This window comes from Panthera pardus, unplaced genomic scaffold (assembly GCF_024362965.1).
Source record: "Panthera pardus isolate Hobbes unplaced genomic scaffold, ASM2436296v1 HiC_scaffold_11, whole genome shotgun sequence".
Lineage (NCBI taxonomy): Eukaryota > Metazoa > Chordata > Mammalia > Carnivora > Felidae > Panthera > Panthera pardus.
In genome coordinates, this window is record NW_026526666.1 from 72,783,628 (window position 1) to 72,804,326 (window position 20,699).

The window sequence follows — 20,699 nt, forward strand, 5'->3', positions numbered from 1 at the left end:
AATGGACATACATTATAAAGGTGATTTAACTTGTTCTGTTTTTTTATTTTTTTAAATGTTATTTGAGAGAGAGAGAGCACGCGCACGCACGCACATGCATGTGAGTGGGGGGAGTGGGGCAGAGGGAGAGAATCCCAAGCAGAGTGGGCTCCATGCTGAGCTCAATCCCATGACCCTGGGATCATGACCTGAGCAAAATCAAGAGTTGGACACTCAACCAGCTGAGCCACCCAGGTGCCTCTTTTTTTGTTCTGTTTTAAGGAACAGTAGAATACATCTTGGGGAGCTTTAGAGATGGTGAGGAAGCTAGCCCAGGGCTAACAAGTGGCCCTGAGGGCTTAAACTGAGTAAGCCTGCTCCTTCTCCATAGCTGTTGGCCTTGTTCAGGGCTCACCTCCCCTCCTGTACTGCAATAATCTTCGGCCTGTTCTTCCCAATGCAGAATTTGCCCCCCAGTCCATCTTTCTTCCTGGCTACAAACCAGCCTGATCTTCCCAGTGTACAAATCTGATCTCATAACTGTCCACTTAAAAACCTTCCATTTTTAACAGTTAGAATAACAATGAACAGTTTTAATAGCTAACTTTTCCGTGTTTTCTATGGGGCAGGCACTGTTCTAAATGCTTGATATATATGAACTCAGTCACCACATAATATCAGTACTGTTAATCTTCCCATTTTGAAGAAAAGACAGATGTACAGAGAGGTTAAGTTATTTGCATAAGGGCACACAGCAAGCAAATACAGGGGGTGTGAATCTAGATCCAGCGCTTGTCATCATCACCACACTAAACTCTCCTATAGTTCTTAGCCATGACATTCAGGGTCTCTCATAATTCTGCCTCTACTTCTCTCTCATCTCCTCTTTACCACCACTCCCCACCTCCACATTCAAATACTACTGTGTCAAACAGAATAATGTGTAGTCCCCTAGAGCACCTGTGACCAAGAGCACAATCTCACAGCTCTGCAGCTTTGCTTTTGCTGGCCCCTCTGTCTGGAAAGCCCACTCCCCTTCTTTGAAGGGCTAACCTCAATCCTTCCTTCAACACTCAGTTCAAATGCCTCTCTGTCCAAAAGTCTTCCCTGGGTTTGGCTGGCTGCTCCCTCTTGGTGCTCCCACAGCATTCGAGTCATTACTTAACTAGTGTCTTTATCACATTCGACCGAAATTACCTCCTTTAATATCTGTCTCCCCTACTAAAATCTCAAGTCCTCCCATCAGGACAGGGACAGTGCCTGATTCATCTGTGACTGCAGGACCTAGCCCAGGCCTCGCATAGATCAGGCTTCAGTAAGTGTTTGCTGAAATGAACCAAGTGTGGAGTGATTACCTAACACTCATGCTTTCCTGGTCTTGGCCATCAGTGCCTGAGAAGCCCGGCCTCTGTCTGGGGATGCAGGCCACAAGCAACAGTCCTAACAGCTGTGCTAGGAGAGCACTTTAATCCACAGCAGTGGGCTGGGATCCAGACACGCACCGACTGCCTTGTAGATCTCGGGTCCTCAGGAGCTGTTCCTTGCATCCCTATCTCAAAGCGAGTTTGACAGCCAAGGTGACAACATGGCCATTAGGGGCAGTTTCAGGGTAAGCCCCTAACAGTGAGTTGAAGGTGGTTAAGAGCAGATGAGGGGAAACTGGGCCACTGCTTATCTAAGCCAAAAACAGATATTCCAGTAACAGACCTGGCCATTCTCCAAAAGGAGTGTCTTGTGATGGCCTGTTTGGGTGTTGGATAAGGCTCGTAATTATCTGTATGGTCAGCATAACACCCGGCACTTCACAGGGCCCTCAGGGAAGATGACCCTCCTCTGTCGTTGGAAGAAATTATGGTTCTGGGCATATGTTACATTTCAAAATCATAAAATTATTCTAAAAGATCATCTCCTAGAGGTAGTGCCAGGAGTCAGGATATAAGCAAACCCTCTAATCAAATTAAAAGGAGGGTGGTAGTGGCAGCATGAAACAGACATCCAGTGGCCAGAACCACAGCCTTGCAGAAGGAGTGGGAGAGGCATTTGTCCAATCAAGGCCAACGGACCTAAAGCTCGTGAGAAGGCTCTTTTTAAAAAAAATTTTTTTTTAACGTTTATTTATTTTTGAGACAGAGAGAGACAGAGCATGAACGGGGGAGGGGCAGAGAGAGAGGGAGACACAGAACCGGAAGCAGGCTCCAGGCTCTGAGCCATCAGCCCAGAGCCCGATGCAGGGCTCGAACTCACAGACTGCGAGATCGTGACCTGAGCTGAAGTCGGCGCTTAACCGACTGAGCCACCCAGGTGCCCCGAGAAGGCTCTTTAAGAGCTGAGGAATGGATCCTTCTCAAGAGGAGACAGACTCAGAGACGATTGGTAAACAGGTTGGGACTTTGAAAATAGACAGTAGAGACAGAATAAGGACTTAGTCAATGGACTACCAGAAATGAGGTCTGAGGGTACAAACTTGGAGAAAGGATGCGATACCTGGTGGGCCTGCAGGCCAATGATTGAGGAGTAGGCCTGGATAGTTATGTAGATCTCAGGCTGGAAGTCGATGCAAGATCCGGGCACTCGGAAGGGTCGAAGCAGCCCGCCTAGGCAGCGGGAGAGCGCATGGAAAACTTCATCAAACAAGATCTCCCCTGTGGAATCATCCTGAGGGCAATGCAGAGAAAGATCTCTCGAATGTGAGCAAAAGCAGCCCTGAGCAGAGGGCAGAAACAAGCAGCTTCCGTGGGTCAGTGGAACTCCCATCTTAAAGTTGGTCACACCCCCAAATACAGTGCCACGTGTGGAATGGGACGTCTTCAAACGCTGACCATTTAAAAGCCTGTTTCCTTTCCATGATGGTAGACTGGGATCACTGTTCACATCTCTGAGGCCTCTCCCTCTCCTCCTCACCCCCTACTCCATCCCTTATTCCTTCTTCCCACTGTCTCCCTTTAGTCCCTTACCACAATGCCAGTAGACGGGCTAAGGTCGAGCTCAATGACAAATCGGTACTGCCAAGCCAGGAAGGTAACCCGGGTAGAAGGTACAAGGAGGAATGGCCTTGGGACCACTGGTTCATCTGGCTGCCACCCAGGGGGCAGGACGCTGAGGACTTCCAACTCCTGCTCAGACTGGAGCTGACAATTAGGACAGAGAGAAAAGGAAAGGGTCAGGGAAGAGTCACCCCTTTATTTCCTGGACCTGAACTTCTTCTTCTTCCTTTTTTAAAAAACTTTTTTAAAATGTTTATTTTTGGGGCGCCTGGGTGGCTCAGTCGGTTAAGCGACCGACTTCGGCTCAGGTCATGATCTCGCGGTCCGTGAGTTCGAGCCCCGCGTCGGGCTCTGTGCTGACAGCTCAGAGCCTGGAGCCTGTTTCAGATTCTGTGTCTCCCTCTCTCTCTCTGACCCTCCCCCATTCATGCTCTGTCTCTCTCTGTCTCAAAAATAAATAAACGTTAAAAAAAATTTTTAAAAAAATGTTTATTTTTGAGAGAGAGAGAGAGAGAGAGAGAGAGAAAGTGTGTGCACCAGAAGGACAGAGGGAGGGAGACACAGAATCTGAAGCAGGCTCCGGGCTCTGAGCTGTCAGCACAGAGCCTGACATGGGACTCAAACTCATGAACTGTGAGATCATGACCTGAGCCGACTGAGCTACCCAGGCGCCCCGTCCAGGACCTGAACTCTTGTATCCAAAATGGCAAACCACTGGTTCTATCTCCTGCAACCCAACTATATACTCTTCCTATTTGGAAAATTAAAATTTCCTGGGTGGAATCATTTTCTGGGAAAAGTCACTTGCCCCTTCTAGAATGAGACCCATTAGAGTTCGTCTCCTATCCTGTTTCTAGGACCCCCTTAAAAAAGCAGATCCTTCTGAGCCAGCCCCTCCCATCCTGTAGGTTTCTGGGCCTCACCAGCATCTCCTGAGGTGTAGCCTGCACAGTTTGATGCAGGTGATTGAGGAACCAAGCCAGGCGGACATTTCGGGAGATTCGATAATCTTTTTTCATCAACAGGAACACCTGCCCAGCTTCTTCCACCTGGAGACAAAGAGACATTAGAAATAATCTAGAAAAATTCACTGAGTTCCTGGTATACATAGATCGCTGTGCAAGTGACTTGTTCAAGGAGTTCACAACACGTAAGGGAGAGGCAAGGCAGCAGAGGAGAAAAATTAGCTCCCCCCTCAGGGCAACGTGTTCCCAAGGACTCAGTTCTCTGGTCCCATTCCCCTTATGTGTACTTCTGTGTTGACCAAGTGCCCTTTTAACATTATTGAATGTGTAGGTGTTTTTCCTATAAGCTACAAGCTCGTTAAGGGTGGGGATTGTGTCTTACTCTATGTGTGTGTCCCTATGCTTGGCAAATTGCTGACAACAAAGCAGATACTCAGTAATGCTGGACACTTCCTCCTAATAAGCCTTGACGACAGCGGCCCCTAAAGGACTCTTCACTGGGTGACTAGCAAGCCCGCTGACTGCCTCAAAATTAAACTCCTGTGGGTCACGACCCACATTTTCCCCACCCTCCACACTTCTCAGTGCAGTGGTCAGTGCTCCAGCTCCTTCCCACCACTGCCTCAGAGGCAGCTGGCTCCGCGGTGTCCGGACAGGCATCAGTTCCCTTACCGGTGTCCTTGTCCTTCCACTCATGAGCCGAATCTTGGCTCGGGATGAATTCGACGCTCTCCCTCATCCACACATATACCATGCCAGCGGCACTCTGACAGAGAGAAACCTGTCACTTTGCCAGGGGCACCAGCTCCAGCAGGACTTTACCTATCCCTTCACTTCTCCCTGGTGAGCAACCTCTCCCATCCCCTTCAGAACCTTTTCCCATCTCTCAGCCCCTGGGGGCCTGGCAGATAAACTCACCCACTGTTTCACAGAGAAAATAAGGGTCCACTGCCCTGAACTCCCCCAACATTTTTTCCTGACCAATCTTTACCTGAAATTCCTTTATTCCCTTACTCTAGCCTCTGATGAAAAGATGACTCTCCTTCTGGTTTAGACAAATTGCAAATTTCTCCCCCTGGGTCCCTGGCCGGTGAGGGGAAGGGCCAGGCGGTGAGGACTGAAGAGGGTGGTAGAAATAAACAGAAGCCAGTAACTGTTAAGAAATGTGGTACTGAAAGGAAGTGAAGGTTTCTTCCCTCCGAATGGGGAAATTTGAAGAAATAGAAAAAGCCCTGGAAAAGCAATAACGAAGGATGGTTGATGGCGGAGAGGAGTGTGGAAAGCAGACACAATGACTAAAGATGAAGAAAGCCATTCTTCTTCAGGACAGAAGGCCTGCTTCAAAAGACACAAAACAGGGGCACCTCGTGGCTCAGTTGGTTAAGCATCTGACTCTTGATTTCAGCTCAGGATCACAGAGCCTGCTTAAGATCTTCTCTCTCCCTCTTCCTCTGCCTCTCTCCCCTGCTCATGCTTGCTCTTGCTCTCTCTCTCTCTCTCTCTCTCTCAAAACACACACACACACACACACACACACACACACACACACACACACACAGAAACAGGTACTGGGAAATGGCATAGGTGGAAGCAGGCAGGAAACTCCCATTTCTTGAGCACCTGTAATATATTCAACAGTCCCCTGGAGATGCTAAGTGCAAGAACTTCAGTTTCAGACGGCCTGGTGTGAATCCCAATTTGGCCTCTTCTTAGCCTGTGAGATCGGGGAAAAGGTACTTAATTAACCTCCTTAAGCCTCAGTGCCCTCATTTGTAAAATGGATATAATCCTAATACCGATCTAACAGTGTTGTTAAGGGGGCTAAGCGAAATCAGGTATAGGAAATGCTCAGCACAATGCCTCGCGCTCAGAAAGAATGTTATAAAAGTGAACTATCACCAGGTTATTACCGGACATAATAGAAGGCTCTTCACACTTGTACACTCAATCAGGCTTCACATAAAACACTTAACAGAAACAAACGGAGGTCCAAAAAAGTGAAATGATTTAACACAATTAGTAGGTGCAGGGTCAGAAGTCAGACCCAGGCCTCATGAGCTGCAAAGCCCAACTACTGAAGAGCGACAAGCGGATAAAACTGGGGGTTTAAGAACAGAAAAGATTTGAAGTGGTCCCGAGAAAGAACACGATGGGTCTCTACAAGCATAAAGGATGCTCCGTCATAATCAGAAAGACAAAAAGGCAACTGAAATATCGATATAGGATTCAATATTATTTTGTGTTACGTCTCTATACTACCTAAAATCACACTATTCTCTATTGTGCTGCTTCTGTACGCCAGGCTAAGGTAGGTGCTGGCCAAGGATTTTTCCCAAGAGTTGGAGCAAGCTACTGAAGTTTTTTTTCACAGAGCTATAATATTTTATCTGCATTTAAAAAAAAAAAAATTCCCTCTGGCTACCATGTGATTCAGAAAGATCCCCTGACAACCAGGGGAGATGGCAGTGGCCTAGACCAGAGCTACTCATAGTAGCCATTCTGTGAACTGTTTGAGACTGGTCTCCGATGAGACAGCACTTGTGCCAGAATGTAAAGCCAGTACTGCCTTTCATCGACAAAGCCTGGTTTTACACACACACACACACACACACACACACACACACACACACTCAGCTAACGCAACCTTCAAGACAAGTGAGCTTAGCTGCCATTTTAAGGACCCTTTAGAATAAGACAACAATCAGTGATTAATTGGAAGCAGTGGGGAGGAAGGAATGAAACTGTATCAAGGACGACTAAGATAGCCCTGGAAACCGGTAAGTTGCAGAATGATTTCCAAGTTAGTGAGAAAAATCAGATACAGGTATTTACCATCATTTCTAACCACCATTCCCCTCAAAAGGTCCCTTAAGATTGTACACCCTTATCACCAAGATGCTAGAAACAGCAAAGGGTCTACCGGCCAAGAAGGAATGTGCAGCAGTCACTTGCCCTCTGCCTGACCTTGGTCTCGGGATGGGATGCTCTCCTAAACCAGTCAAGCTCTCCCTCCGGACTGGCTGAGCAGGTGTGGGTGTGAGATTGATGCCCACTCTTGTCTAACTGATGGTGCTGGATCCCTGCCAAGGCTCTTATCTAGGAAAGGATGGGCTGGGGCCGGGAGTACTATCAGAATAGGAAGGATACCTGCATTCAGCAGTCCTTTGTTTATCATTCTATCTTCAGAGCCTACAGCAGTGCCTGGCACATCAGATGCTCCATACAAGTTGCTGAATAAGTGAATCTGCCATATGTTCTAAGCAAAGCAAAGTTGATGTTTAAAGCTAATGATCAGTACAACTCTTTTTCTCTACAACTCTTCTCAAGGTGAGATAATCTTAACACTAATGCCAGTACTATATTCCTCTGGTTCTTCTTTGGTAGTTAGTAAAGACTTTTTTTCCCCCAAATGCCAGCCTGTTTCAGCTATGCAAGAAAACACCATAGGAAGGAATCTGGGCCCATACTGAGATGGATTAAACAGAGGAGAACACACACCCGTGGGTCAGCACCATAAGAACAATTGGGAACACTTGGTCACTCCACCTTCTAGGTCTAAAATGTTGGTGATTCTGGGTTTCACGAACGAATCTATGATCCCCTGCACTATGTTAGGCATGACAGGTTTCACTTCTGTCACACAGTCACAAAGCAGTTTAGAATTCTTCATGGCACCCACCAGTTTATAATGAAGAATTTGTGTACTTTGTAAATTTTGTTTCCCCTGCAAGTCTAGAAGCTCTAAGGAGGTAGAAGCTTTTGTCTATATGTTGTCCTTTGCTGTATCCCTAGCAACCAGCACAATGCCAAGACGTACTAGGTGTTCAAATATTTGTTGACCGAATGTGTGAGGGAAATGGCTCTCCCAAGCTATGTTTCTTCTGTTTTGAGCTATGTTCTGAATTTCTTACCACTGATTCCCAACTTTTCATTTTTAGCAATGTCTGCTCTGTGTTGTCCAAGAGATCCCATCCTTCCTCATCCACTTTATAGAAAAACGAGCCTATTTTATGTCTGGGTTTTTCTTTTGCTTCCACCAAAGTTGTTTTTACCAGGTTTTCACTACTATTTTCTTTTCAAATATTATCTCTTTTTTACAGTTCTTGGAATCTGGGGAAGGGCTGCGGGTGTGAGTTCTAATCGATTTGTTTTGAAAGAAAGTGCGATTTGATAGCTGAGCCTCTGGACTTGAACTTTATTTTCCTCCTCCATAAAACACTACCATGTATCCCAATGGCGTGTGAAAGTATAAATGCATGCATTAGTGTAACAAGTGAAAACAAGCAATTCATTGATCAGTTGCTGCTTTGTGTCTGGAAAGTCCCGCACAACCATTCAGTTCAGCTTTTTTGCTCGTCCCCATTTACCTGGCATAGCTGGATATTTCCTCACACTAAGCCAGAATCTGTCTTCTTGATATAATCTTGACCTTGAGATCTGTTCTCTTGAAAACATCTAACCCATTTCTGGTTTTACCCCTGGATAAAACCCAAAGGAAAGTCTGACCCTCTGCCAAAGGAGAATCTATCAAACATCCGATGGCAGCCCTGAGTCTCTGTTTCTCTGTAATAAACATCTCCTGAGTTCTTCAGGTAAATCTTAAAGAGCATTGTTTCAAGTTTCCCCACTATATCTTAGATCATATGCCTATGAACTCAGGCTGGTCTGTGTTTCAACTCAAAATGTGGGGGCTAGGATGGAACACAATACCCAGGTGAGGGCACAGATTCAGAGTCTCCTAAGTCCGACTGACTTTTACCATACTGTTGGCGCAGGGAACCTCCGTAACTTTTTCACTTGTGTTGCTGTTAAGACACATCCTCTGTTCTGTCCTCATGCAGCTGGCTTTTTGGGACATATCCAGTTATTCAATTAGTCCTGTTATATTGGATAAATTCAGTCTCTTATTCTATTGTAAAACCTAGAGTCCTGTTTTGTCTTTTAGCAAATCTCTTTCCAGCTTAATTTCCCTGCTAATTTCATCAGGATGCCATCAAGTCCTCATTCCTGTCCAAAGAGGACAAAGACAAGGTGGGTGTGCATTCATTCATCGGTCAACAAATTTATGGAGGGCCAGCTACAGGCTAGCACCAGGCTAGGTCCTAAGGATACCATGAAAAGCAAAAACTGGCATTCTCTGCTCTCATAACATTTACCCTGTAATGGAGAAAAAATTAATCAAATAATCATTCTACTAACTATATGATTACAAACTGAGTAAGTGTGCCAAAGGAAAAGAAAGTGGTTCTATGGCAGCATATAACAAAGTAACCTGACCCAAGCTAGGATCTTAGGAGAAAGTGACACTGAAGGTTGACTGGGGTTTGCTAAGTGAAGAGGAAAAGGGGAGAAAAAGCGGATGGAAGACACAGATGGGTGCTGTGCTATTAGTAAACGTTCTTTAGATTATTAGTTAGTAGACGGCTTGATTTCATTACAGTACAGCTTCCATTTCTCCACCTTGTCTTCGAAGTTATTTTGAATGACAGGGGTGCTGGGTGGCTCAGTCGGTTGAGCGACTGACGCTTGGTTTTGACTCAGGTCCTGATCCCAGGACTGTGGGATCAAGCCCCTGTGTCGGGCTCCTGCTGTGGAGCCTGCTTGGAACTCTCTCTCTCTCTCTCTCTCTCTCTCTCTCTCTCTCTCCCTCTCTCTCTCTCTCTGCCCCTCCTCTGCTTGTGCTCACACATGCTCTCTCAAACTAAAACGAACAAATAAATGTTATTTTGAATGATGGACTGACTGTCCAAGGCCAAGTGAAGCTTACGTAGTTAGATCATCAACCAGTTCTTACAGAATCCACTCTCTTGAAACCAGGAACATTGGCCTAACTTAATCTTTCTCACATTTCTCCCTCAAACATGACCCTTCGAAGTCAACAGCAACATGTTCAAACCATCATCTTGAAGTTTGCCTCACATTCAAGATGTAATTGATCAGAACCAGAAAACATAAGAATTTAAGCAGCTAAAATAGTATTTTTCAAAGTATGATCCAAGGACCAGGTGCATGAGAGTGGCGAGGTGCTTATTAAGATATAGATTCCTGGGCCCCAGCCAAACCAACCGAATTCGAGTTGACAGGACTCAGGAATCTAAATTTAACAAGCTCCCCAAGTGATTCTTCCGCTTTGACAAACCCTGAATTAGCTGTATTCTCTCGGCATCCACACTCACATGGAGCTTCAATGCCCTAATACGTAATCTCCCTGAGTCTGAAATGCATTACTCTTGGGACTAATCTGGCAAAGAGAAAGCAGGGTTTCAGAGTCAGAGACCTGGACTGAAATCTGGTTCTACTACTTGCTATCTATGTGAGCTTGAACAATTTACTTAATTTTTCCAGGACTCAGCTTCTTCATCGATAACATGTGGGTAAGAATATCTACTTCATAAGGATGTTGCTGCAATTAAACGTGAGAATGAGAACAATGGTAGAGGAAGCCTGTCATTCTCTGGAACATTTATTGAGGCCTACATACCATTTACAAGATGAATAATCCATTATTAGGCACTGTACTGCATACCATATATATCAGGATGACGGAAACATCGCCCGTCTCAATTTGTTTTTTGTTTGTTCTTTGCACCTGTCCCTTTGTGGTTAAGGTATAAATAATTTTTGAAGCCTTTTCCAACCATTATGCTGTTTTCTAACAGAATCCCATGAGGAGCGCCTGGATGGCTCAGTCGGCTGCATCCGACTCTTGACACTGGCTCAGGTCATGATTCCAGGGTCGTGGGATTCTCTCTGTCTCTCTCTGCCTCTCTTCCCCGCTCACGTGCGCTCATGCTAATAAAAAAAAAAAAAAAAAAATTAAAAATAAAGAATCCCATGAAGTCATGTAGACATTTTCTCCCTTGAACTGTCTGAAGGCTCCTTACCACTGGACTTATGCCACATAAGTCCTGAACCTCTAGCATGGACTCAGCCTGAATCTTCTTCTCATCTCTTACCAATCTCTTGCCAATTTAGAGCACCTAGAGGGATCAAACGTTGGTTCTGTTGCTGCTTATTAATACAAGGCCTTGGTGAAGTTACTGTGCCTTAGTTTCCTCATCTGTGCCATCAGGAAAATAATAGTGCCTATTTTGTGGAGATTTTACAAGGATTAGGTGATACTTAGTAAGCACTCTGGAAGTGTTAGCTGTTCTCATTGTCACATTGCACCCACACTAGCAGCTGCTGCTTCTGTTCTCTGAGGGCTCTACGCTCCTTCTCACATCAGGATTTTCACTATTGCCTCTGCCTGTGATGGGCTCTGCCTCTTCTCGTGGCCAACTTCTACTTGGTCTTCAGGCTGAAGTGTCATTTCTCTGAGAAGGCATCCCAAACCACCCCCGCCCCACACACTTCTTAACAAAGTCTGTTAAGAACCTCTTTTAAACACTCATTAATTCTGTAGTTTTCCTTTGCAGCCCTTATTATAATTCAATGTTTGTTTACTCTATTAAAATAGAGGACATGTCTGTCTCACACTGCTCGGTATCCACCCTGATACCTAGAACGATTCTGAATCCACAGCACTCATAAACTATTTTAAATATATGATGAATGAATGATTTCTTAAATCTGACTATGCCCAATTTTGTCTCTTCGGATTGTAACAACCTCTCAAAGTCAGTGACTTTTCTGCCCAGGGGCAAACTTCACTCCCTTTACTTTCTGAGATAAAATTTTCAGGAATGCAAATCAAGAACTTAACAGATGCTTAACTTTTGGCTGAATGAGGCTCCCAGAAGTATGTGTCTTGACTCCAAGCTACTATAGATCTGCACTGATCAATATGGTAGCCACTACCAAATGGGGCTACTGAGAACCTGAAATGTTGTGAGTCCAAAAGTCCAAAATGAGATGTGCTCCAAGTGTAAAATACACACTGGATTTTTAAAGATTTGGTACAAAAAAGAATGATAAGTAGCTCATAGTTTTTAATACTTATTACCTGTTGAAATAATATCTTGGAAATATATATAAATAAAATACATTATTAAAATTGATTTCCTCTGTTTCTTTTTACCATTTTAAATGTGTCTACTAGAAAATTTGCATACACGCCTTCTATTAGATTTCTATTGGACAGTGCTGTTTTACACCACCTGCCTGAAAGGTATGTCGTATTTTGCTACAACATCCCATTTCCTCTCATCTTTGCTGCTGTTGTTTTTTATTTATTTTTTATTTTTTTAAATTTTTATTTTTTTAAAAGTTCATTTCTTTTTTTTTTTTTTTTAACGTTTATTTATTTTTGAGACAGAGAGAGACAGAGCATGAACGGGGGAGGGTCAGAGAGAGGGAGACACAGAATCCTAAACAGGCTCCAGGCTAGGCTCTGAGCTGTCAGCACAGAGCCCGACGCGGGGCTCGAACTCACGGACCACGAGATCATGACCTGAGCCGAACTAAGCCACCCAGGCGTCCCACTGCTGTTGTTTTTTAAATGTTTATTTATTTTTGAGAGAGAGAGAGAGAGACCAGAGAGACAGAGAGAGCAGGGGAGGGGCAGAGAGAGAGGGAGGCACAGAATCTGAAGCAGGCTCCAGGCTCTGAGCCGTCAGCACAGAGCCTGAGGCGAGGCTTGAACTTGTGAACCGAAAGATCATGACCTGAGCTAAGTTGAACGCTTAACCGCTTAACCGTTACCTACTGAGCCACCCAGGTGCCTCCATTTCCTCTCATCTTAATTCTTGCGGAGAGGTACTCCAAATTCTTTCAGTCTTTCTCAGTATTGACATTTCAGATGTATGGCTTCTTTGTGAACATGTCTGATTCTTTAAAATAGGGTAGAGTTTCCTACTTAATCTTGGGTTTCATAACACCAAATCCCAACAAACTGGAGACTTACCATCCTGTGGCTATTTTATTATTTATACTATAATCACTATGGTTAAAAACACAAGATCTGGGACCAGGCCACCTGTTTTGGGAGTCCTGGCTCCCCTACTTACTAGCTGTGTAACTATGCTGCAAGGATCTCTGTGTTTCAATTTCCACAACTGAAAGATGGGAGATGATAAAAGTGTCTAGGACAAGAGGATTAATTGATATTGGCAAAGCATCTAGAATGGTGCCTGGCATGCAGTACTCATTCAATAAATGACTTCTATTTTTGTCATTCTACACATCCTTGACCCTTCCCACCTACTCATATATTCTCTTACATCACTGGGCACCTGTTCTAGTGTTCCGTTTTTTCCAAAGCTGAGAGATTTTATGCTCAGGTCTTCTAACTTCAACTCTGCTAGTCCCCAGCTGAGGAGCACTTGGGTAAGGTACTTAACCTCCCTCACTTTTCAATTCCTTTATCTGTAAATGAGAGCGGATACTGCCACATTCTTCGCCTAAGTTTTAATAACGTAATGCATGTATGAGTTCCTCGCGTGGTCCTTGGCACCTAATCGATGCCTCCTGTGCATTTTCTGGTTTAACACGTCAAGTCCTCACAACACACCATAAGACAGGTATTTTATGAAGAAAGAAACAGGATCCTGGAAATCAAGACTTGCCCAAAGTTGCACAGATAGCTAAATGGCAGTGCCAATGCTGGACGAGGTTTCACTCCGAGTCAAAAATGTTTTTTCGCGAAACCAAAGCTGCTCCCCAAATGCACGAGCGCTAGAACTAAATTAATTCATGCTGTCTACGGCATTCCGATGTTTGGAGAAATGCATAAACCATCGATGCCTACTGCCGTGCTGCCCACGGAAACTGCAGCAGAAAATCAAACTACAGATTTTGTTAATAGCATTATTAAGATCAAAGAATACGAAAGCCCCAGAGTCAGCGACGTGTCTTAAATTTCAGTAACCAAACCAAAGCGACGGCGACGGGTTTCTGCTCCAGCCCCCCGACAAAACTGCGGGCCGAGGGAAGGAGGTTCAATGGTCGGGCCTACGGGGCAGGGCCTCCCCCAGACGGGGAGGAGGCCACCGCCGTGCCAGGCCGCCGGATCCTCCTCCTCGGAGCTCGGGGCCCAGTGCCCAGCCTTGCACCCGCCCGCCCCTCACCTCCGGCTCCGGGCGCTCCGAGGCCATCACACAGCCCTCCCGCGCCGGCCCGGGCCAGAGAAGATGCTCCACTCGTGACCCCTGACCCGGCTACAAGCGTCCCGCAGGAACCGGAAGTGAGTGGGAGGACCGAGTTCTGAGTTTCCTGATTGGGGGACGAAGACCTCTCAGCGAGGCTCTCGGACTAGGAAACCGGAAGGGGAAGTCGTTGCCGCCTACACTGACGCCGCAATGCAGGTGAGAGCGGGCTTGGGACTGTTGACCGCTAGCTGGTTTCGGGTAGCGGGGTCGATAGCGGGCTGGCCGAGGGGAGGGTGAGGAGTTGGGGCTGAGAGGAGGGGTTAGAGCCCGCAGCTGACGAGTAAGGGACCGCGGGATGGGGGGCGCGACCGAATGGAGAGGTGGGGGTGGGGCCCGGACTGCCGAGTCGTGTGGAAAGAGGCCCCGCTGACTTGCTGGGGTGCGCGAAAGGGTCAGGCTGTAAACTGGCAAAGTTGAAATGCGATCCAAGGAAGATGGCTCAAGAAGGAGGCGTGTTGGCTCAGGCCCCGGCCTAGGTCGTTGGATGGACTCTGTTGGATGCAGACGTAACAGGGGATCTGGAATTGGAGAGCAGCCCAAGAGGTGAAGGAATTGTTGGGCGGGGGGCGGTGGCCAAAAGCTAAGCTAATTATAATCTGAGGCTGTGGGTGGAACCCAGGATCCAGGCCCCTGTCTTGCACGTTGGCGAGTTTGCAAGACAATTTTGCATCTTTCTTCCCAGCCTGAGCCGGTTAGTTATTAAGGATGGAGAAATGAAGTAAAACTGGAGACCCCAGATGGGAGGAAAACGCTTTGCGGATACCCTAGCGTTTAAAATTGTTTCTCTGGTGCTCAGGAGCATATGCATTTTGTTTTGTTTTGTTTTGTTTTGTTTTTCACTTGCCACTTACTTTCTTGCACCTGGTCCGCTGTCAGTAAATGTTGTTCAGTTGACTGAGCTTGTGAAAGAGATACAGAAATATTGGCATTGAGAAAAAAAATGGGTGCTGATTAATTCAGCAAGAAGAAGCTTGAAAACATCAAATGCTGAGGGCAAATGAAGAGTGGGAGGTGGGGGGTGGGGTGGGCGGTGGTGGTACAAGCCTGGTATTCAGGGAAACCTTCATGTGTAGGTAGGTTTCCCAGGGATTGTGTCTTTGGCAAGACTGCCACTCTCACAAGGCAGGTTCTAGTACAGGAGAAGTTGGAGTACATGTGCTGCAGGGGTTCACAAAAGATTATAAAGCCCAGGCATTAGGTCTGGTGAAAATGTCTCAGTGAGAGAGTATAGAGTGTATCTAACACAGAGAAAAGCCAGACGTGAATTAGGAGACGATGAGAGAAAGGAGGAATTGAGGTCAGGCGAATGGATTGAAAGGTCTGAGGGTTGATGCTGTCTGTAACCCAAATACCAAAGATAGAAAACCACGCTCTCCTGTGCGAGTGAGATCCTGTGTTTCTCGACTGGTGTTGCACACTGTCATCCTGGCTCTTCAGCCTTCCTCTGTATGTGTCATACACCTATCTGGGTAACCCACCTGTTCCTGTTGGTGCAGAGGGAGGAGAAGCAGCTTGAGGCATCATTAGATGCACTGCTGAGTCAAGTGGCTGATCTGAAGAACTCACTGGGGAGTTTCATTTACAAGTTGGAGAACGAGTATGACCGGCTGACCTGGTAAGGGTTGCCAGGGTAAGCCAAGGAGGGCTCCATGGGTGGGGGGCTAGGCCTCCTGGTGGACCGGGTATCTCCAGTGATATCACAGTTTATCACTTTGCAAACATCTTTTGGTTTGGTAAGAGCTGGGTTTCCCAACATTTAACAAGTGAAATTTGGCTTAGGGCCTCTGTGGCAAGGAAGTAGAGAAATGCCTAGTTTCCCAACCCAAGGTCTTTTTAGCTTTTGATTCTCACCCTTTGACATCTCTGGGAGGAGGTACTCCCTCAGTAATCCACCCACTATAGTAAGAATGCAGTGTTCATCCTGGGTCTCTTACCACAGTTGCTGCTGAGTCTTTTCAGGTTCAACCTACTATGGAAGTGTGGATCCTATTTTCAGGCCGGAAAGGAGAATTTTACCCAGTTTCTGAGTTTTTAGTGATAAGTATAGCCATGGTTCTTATTTTGCCACTGGATCTCACCCCATTCAAGTAACAAACTGCCTTATTTTTCCATCTCTGCTAGAAACTGAAAGTATGTCCCTCTTTCCTAACCCCACAATCCCTGGGAGCCAGTCTGGTACCTGCCAGTCCAGCTGTAGTGCAGTGAGTCTTTTTGGGGTGAGCCTGGGTGTTCCTAATCTGAAGGACCCCTTCAAGGCTACTTGACTGAGACATTCTGACGCTTCCTTATCACCACCAGGCCCTCTGTTCTGGACAGCTTTGCCTTGCTCTCTGGACAGTTGAATACTTTGAACAAGGTCTTGAAGCACGAAAAGACACCACTGTTCCGTAACCAGGTTATCATCCCTCTGGTGTTGTCCCCAGACCGAGATGAGGATCTCATGGTAAGAGGAGGAGAAGGGTACAGTGTGGGAAATTAAATTCTTAGATGAGAACTTAGAGCATAATTGTTGCTGGGTTACTTTGGAAGTTCTGAATGAGGAGTAGTTTGTGGCAGTAGAAAGCAAAGGCTGCATTTTGGAGGCCTTGCTTTTTGTCCCTCTAGAGTTGAGGAGCCACTCTCCAATAGTACCAAATAACCCTGAGGCTTATGTCCCCAAGGCAAAGATCTTTCTTCTCCAAGACCTATCTTGAGCAAGAGGTATGTTCTGTTGTGATTTTGTCTATTTCAATCTTTTATTAAAATGTAGCAAAGGGAAACTTGCCCCTGGGTCTGGTAGAAACCTGTGTGAGGAGACAGAAATGAAGCATGGAGTAAGCGGACTAGTGTCCTAGGAAGCTAGGTATTGGAAGTGTCAGGTGTAGTCTTCCCTGAAAATGTACTATTTGCCTATGGAAGGAACTGTATATCGGGCCAGATCAACTCTTCGTGAATTGCATAGGAGGATCAGTAAAATCTGTGTGTTACAGCGGCAGACTGAAGGACGAGTGCCTGTTTTCAGCCATGAGGTGGTCCCTGACCATCTGAGAACCAAGCCTGATCCTGAGGTTGAAGAGCAAGAGAAGCAACTAACAACAGATGCTGCCCGTATTGGTGCTGATGTGGCTCAGGTTGGACTGAGTCCCTGCCCTGCTGCCCCCTAGCGCCCCGAACCCCATCGTGAGAAGCTAGGATTTACCGTGTGCGCCTGGTAGGGATGCATGGTTTACCTATAAGTTGCCCCTGGAGGAGCACAAGGAAGAAACTTCACCGTCATCATTTCTGGTCAATGGCCTGATCTCTGCACAAATGTATGTTTGTTACAGAAGCAGATCCAGAGCTTGAATAAAATGTGCTCAAACCTCCTGGAGAAAATCAGCAAAGAGGAGCGGGAATCAGAGAGTGGAGGTATGGAGGGACTGGTGGCAAAATGAAGAAGGAAAAGGAGGATAGATCATTGGGATAGGAATGGTGGTTTGGGTAGTGGCGAGGTGAGGACGTAAGAATGAACTGCTTAGGAAAGGGTATGCTCCGTTCTGTTAGCTTTTTGTAGTTAGGGCTTGCCCTAGAGCAGGTGGAGGGTGTGGGTAAAATGAGAAGGGAGAGCTCCCAGATAGTTGTGGGGGTCTTTTGGCTCTTCCTCGGGGCTGCCATTGAGTGTGGACGCTGCTCAGGCCCTGGTGCCCATATTGGTCTTCCTGCTGCTACGTTCAGTCCAGGGTCAGAGGCGAACCTCAGGCTCCTCGCTTAACCTTTTTCTTCAGGTCTTCGGCCGAACAAGCAGACCTTTAACCCTGCAGACACCAATGCCTTAGTAGCAGCTGTGGCCTTTGGGAAGGGGCTGTCTAACTGGAGACCTTCAGGTAGCAGTGGTCCTGGCCAGCCAGGCCAGCCAGGAGCCGGCACAATCCTTGCAGGAGCCTCAGGATTACAGCAAGTGCAGATGGCAGGAGCTCCAAGCCAGCAGCAGCCAATGCTCAGTGGGGTGCAGATGGCCCAAGCAGGTCAAACAGGTAAGGTGGGCAGGGGATGACCTTGAGCAGGGAAGTAGGGATAAGCTGGATGGAATGGGCCCCCACCATCTCAGAGCTGGAGATTTTCTCCTTTTCTTTTTGAACTGTGACCCAGAAAACACTTTTCAGGAGTAAAAATCTCATTTGCGACTCTGTAGCAGGCACCAGAGAAAGGAAAAACTTGGAGCAGCAGAGACTGCACCTCCCATCCCCATTATAGAGTTCTGTCTCAAATACCTTTCTGTCCCATTTACTCTGGGTATCATGTGTGCCGTCAGGGTCGTTTCTTAAAGAAAGCAATGGTCAACCTTCAGTGGAGACCATCTGCTAGGTGCACTGAGGATTGATAAATAGGCAAGCTCCACGTACTCTTCTCTGTGTCTTGTCTTTCTGCTTCCAGTTGATAGTTGCGAGAACGGTGTGGGGGAATTCAGACGTGAGTAGCTGGAAGAGGCATTTTCTTTCAAAGCTGTCTAAGAAAAGGAACAATTACAATTAGAGAGAACATACTCTTCCACCTGTGACATTAAATGGGGTCTAGCTGTTTTGTCTGGGAGTAGCTGAGCAGGAGACTGCTGGGGTGTGTTCTGACCCCTTCCCTATGAGCCCCTCCCTCCCAGACACCTTCAGGGAGAGGGCTGGTCAAGAACCACACCTCTGATCGTTGCTACCCGGGGCTGCAGAGGTTCTGAGATGAGAGTGGTGGCAGAAGGGAACTTGAGAGACCACCTGTCTGATTTATCGTGAAAATCTTACTGTGCTTCAGGTATCTTTCTTTGTGTTCCTTTCAGGAAAAATGCCAAGTGGAATAAAAACCAACATCAAGTCAGCTTCAATGCATCCCTACCAGCGGTGAGTGTGGCTGGCAATCCCCACTCCCAGGTGCTCTTTGCAGAGGTGGGCAGTGAAATTGCCTTTTGCCCAAAGCGGAACTAGATGTGTACAATAAAAAGAATGTGAGCTTTCAGCACCAGACAAATCCCAGCTTCACCACTGACTGACTGTGTGACCTTGGGCAAGTGACCTAATTTTTCTGAACCCGTTTTCTTGTTTATAAATGGTGATAACCTACCTCATAGGGTTGTTGTGAGGATTAAAATGAGAAAATGAATGTAAAACACTTAGTACAGTGTGTGAAATAATGGGTATTCAATAAATGATAGTGGTTTTTTTTGTTTTTTTTTTTTTTTATGTTGAGAGAGAGACAAAAGAGCGAGCAGGGGAGGGGCAGAGAGAGAGAGAATCCCAAGCAGGCTCCGCGCTGTTAGCATGGAGCCCAACGCGGGGCTCAAACCCACAAACTGTGAGCTCATGACCTGAGCCAAAACCGAGAGTCGGATGCATAACTGACTGAGCCACCGAGGCGCCCCAATAAATGATAGCTTCTACAGCCACATCTCCCTACTGCCCTCCTCAATCCTCGATCCAGAACTTAGGGTGATGTGATAGTGCTTCGTGTCAGTGGTGAGGTGCTAGACACAAGGTCATGGACTGCTCTGTTCTGTTTGAAAGCCTGTGCTGATTTTGTGCTCCCGGAAACTGTCACAACCTTTATGTGTCCTTAGAGGCACACTGGCTCTGTAGGCTTCCCTGCTCAGCTTCCATCCCGGCCGTCTCTCCAACCTGCAGGCAACAAGTCTTCTGAACTGGGTCTGACGGTCCAGCTGCAGCTCTGGTGAAGCTTGGGCCTGCTCTCCTCCTCTCCTCTAAGAAGCCAGTTCAGCTGTTCCCTGGGAGCTAGTTACAAAGTCCTCTGTCCTTTACCCCACTCCATACACACGAAAGATTTTCTTACTTTGGAGGGGGAGGGGAATTCCACTTCACACCATGGTTCATCAGGGGTTAGTTAACCTCATAATAGTACCTAATTCCTGGACTCCAGCCAGGATGGCTTTCCTCCAGTCCACTGAAACTGTGATCAAACCTGAGCCAGACTGCTGGTGGGTGGGAACAGCCACCAGTACCTTCGCCTGCTTTTATAAAGCTGAAGAGCAGAGTGAGTCAGGTCTGTAGCCTAAGGGGGCTCCTTTGCAGGCAGGGGCAGGTGTTGAGTCAGCAGAAGACCAAAGGGTTTCTCTGAATAAAATTATTAAAATTTTCTTTTTTAACGTTTATTCATATTTGAGAGACAGAATGTGAGCAGGAGAGGGGCAGAGAGAGAGGGAGACACAGAATCCGAAGCAGGCTCCAAGCTCTGAGCTGTCAGCACAGAGCCCAATGCGGGGCTCGAACCCACGAACTGAGATCATGACCTGAGCTGAAGTCGGCCACTTAACCAACTAAGCAACCCAGGTGCCCCTGAATAAAGTTATTTAAATTGATGGCCATTGTGTCAGTGTTAGCCGATAGCGATTTATAAGAGAGCTAATAGCGAGGTCAGAGACTATATGTCAGAGACTTTCAAAGTTGATGCAAGGCAATTCTAATTTGTTCTCTCTCAAACGTTTTCTTAGCTCTGATTATCTTTGATCTAAAAGTCCCGAGAGGTTTGAGGAGAGCCTGTTCATACCTTCCAGCTGCCTTTTTTCTGTTCTCTTCTGTCGCACACCAGTACTCTGGCATTTGTTTGGTGCCGGGCAGAGTTCTGCCAGGCTGTGGCAGCAAAGTACTGGAAAAGTGGTCCCTGATGTCACATCCATTCCTGTTCCATCAAGACAAGAAATGGTACCCATAAAGTGCACTAATCGTAGC

General features: G+C 46.5%; 2 protein-coding genes across 8 annotated transcripts in view; one reads left to right on the top strand and one right to left on the bottom strand.

The window, feature by feature from the left end:
• The window catches only part of SZT2 (SZT2 subunit of KICSTOR complex), a 52,172-nt gene extending 38,131 nt beyond the window's left edge, over positions 1 to 14,041 (bottom strand). For all 4 annotated transcript variants that reach the window (XM_053896391.1, XM_019428959.2, XM_019428960.2 and 1 more), the window contains exons 1-4: positions 13,936 to 14,041; positions 3,887 to 4,012; positions 2,934 to 3,107; positions 2,464 to 2,634 (exon numbers count right to left, since the gene is read on the bottom strand). In XM_053896391.1, the coding sequence (XP_053752366.1) occupies positions 2,464 to 2,634; positions 2,934 to 3,107; positions 3,887 to 4,012; positions 13,936 to 13,962 (498 nt within the window). In that variant the 5' untranslated portion in view covers positions 13,963 to 14,041. The remainder of the gene's footprint in view (positions 1 to 2,463; positions 2,635 to 2,933; positions 3,108 to 3,886; positions 4,013 to 13,935) is intronic.
• A 28-nt stretch (positions 14,042 to 14,069) lies between these two features.
• On the top strand, positions 14,070 to 19,128 carry MED8 (mediator complex subunit 8). 4 transcript variants are annotated; one of them, XM_053896443.1, is made up of 8 exons: positions 14,293 to 14,559; positions 15,513 to 15,631; positions 16,138 to 16,217; positions 16,315 to 16,459; positions 16,986 to 17,126; positions 17,322 to 17,403; positions 17,760 to 18,008; positions 18,800 to 19,128. In XM_053896443.1, the coding sequence occupies exons 4-8, from the start codon at positions 16,457 to 16,459 to the stop codon at positions 18,862 to 18,864; spliced, it is 540 nt and encodes a 179-aa protein (XP_053752418.1). In that variant the 5' UTR covers positions 14,293 to 14,559; positions 15,513 to 15,631; positions 16,138 to 16,217; positions 16,315 to 16,456; the 3' UTR covers positions 18,865 to 19,128. The 4 variants fall into 4 exon arrangements, with proteins under 4 accessions (XP_019284511.2, XP_053752418.1, XP_053752428.1 ...); XM_019428966.2 differs by lacking the exons at positions 14,293 to 14,559; positions 16,138 to 16,217 and adding an exon at positions 14,070 to 14,172; XM_053896453.1 differs by lacking the exon at positions 16,138 to 16,217 and having other exon boundaries at positions 15,513 to 15,646.
• Positions 19,129 to 20,699: the final 1,571 nt, after the last annotated feature.

Bases quoted from the DNA above. Each gene is read 5' to 3' on its own strand.
- MED8 (XM_019428966.2), top strand. The intron at 16,460-16,985 runs GTAAGAGGAGGA...TGTGTGTTACAG, and splicing joins ACCGAGATGAGGATCTCATG to CGGCAGACTGAAGGACGAGT. The intron at 17,127-17,321 runs GTTGGACTGAGT...TGTTTGTTACAG, and splicing joins TTGGTGCTGATGTGGCTCAG to AAGCAGATCCAGAGCTTGAA.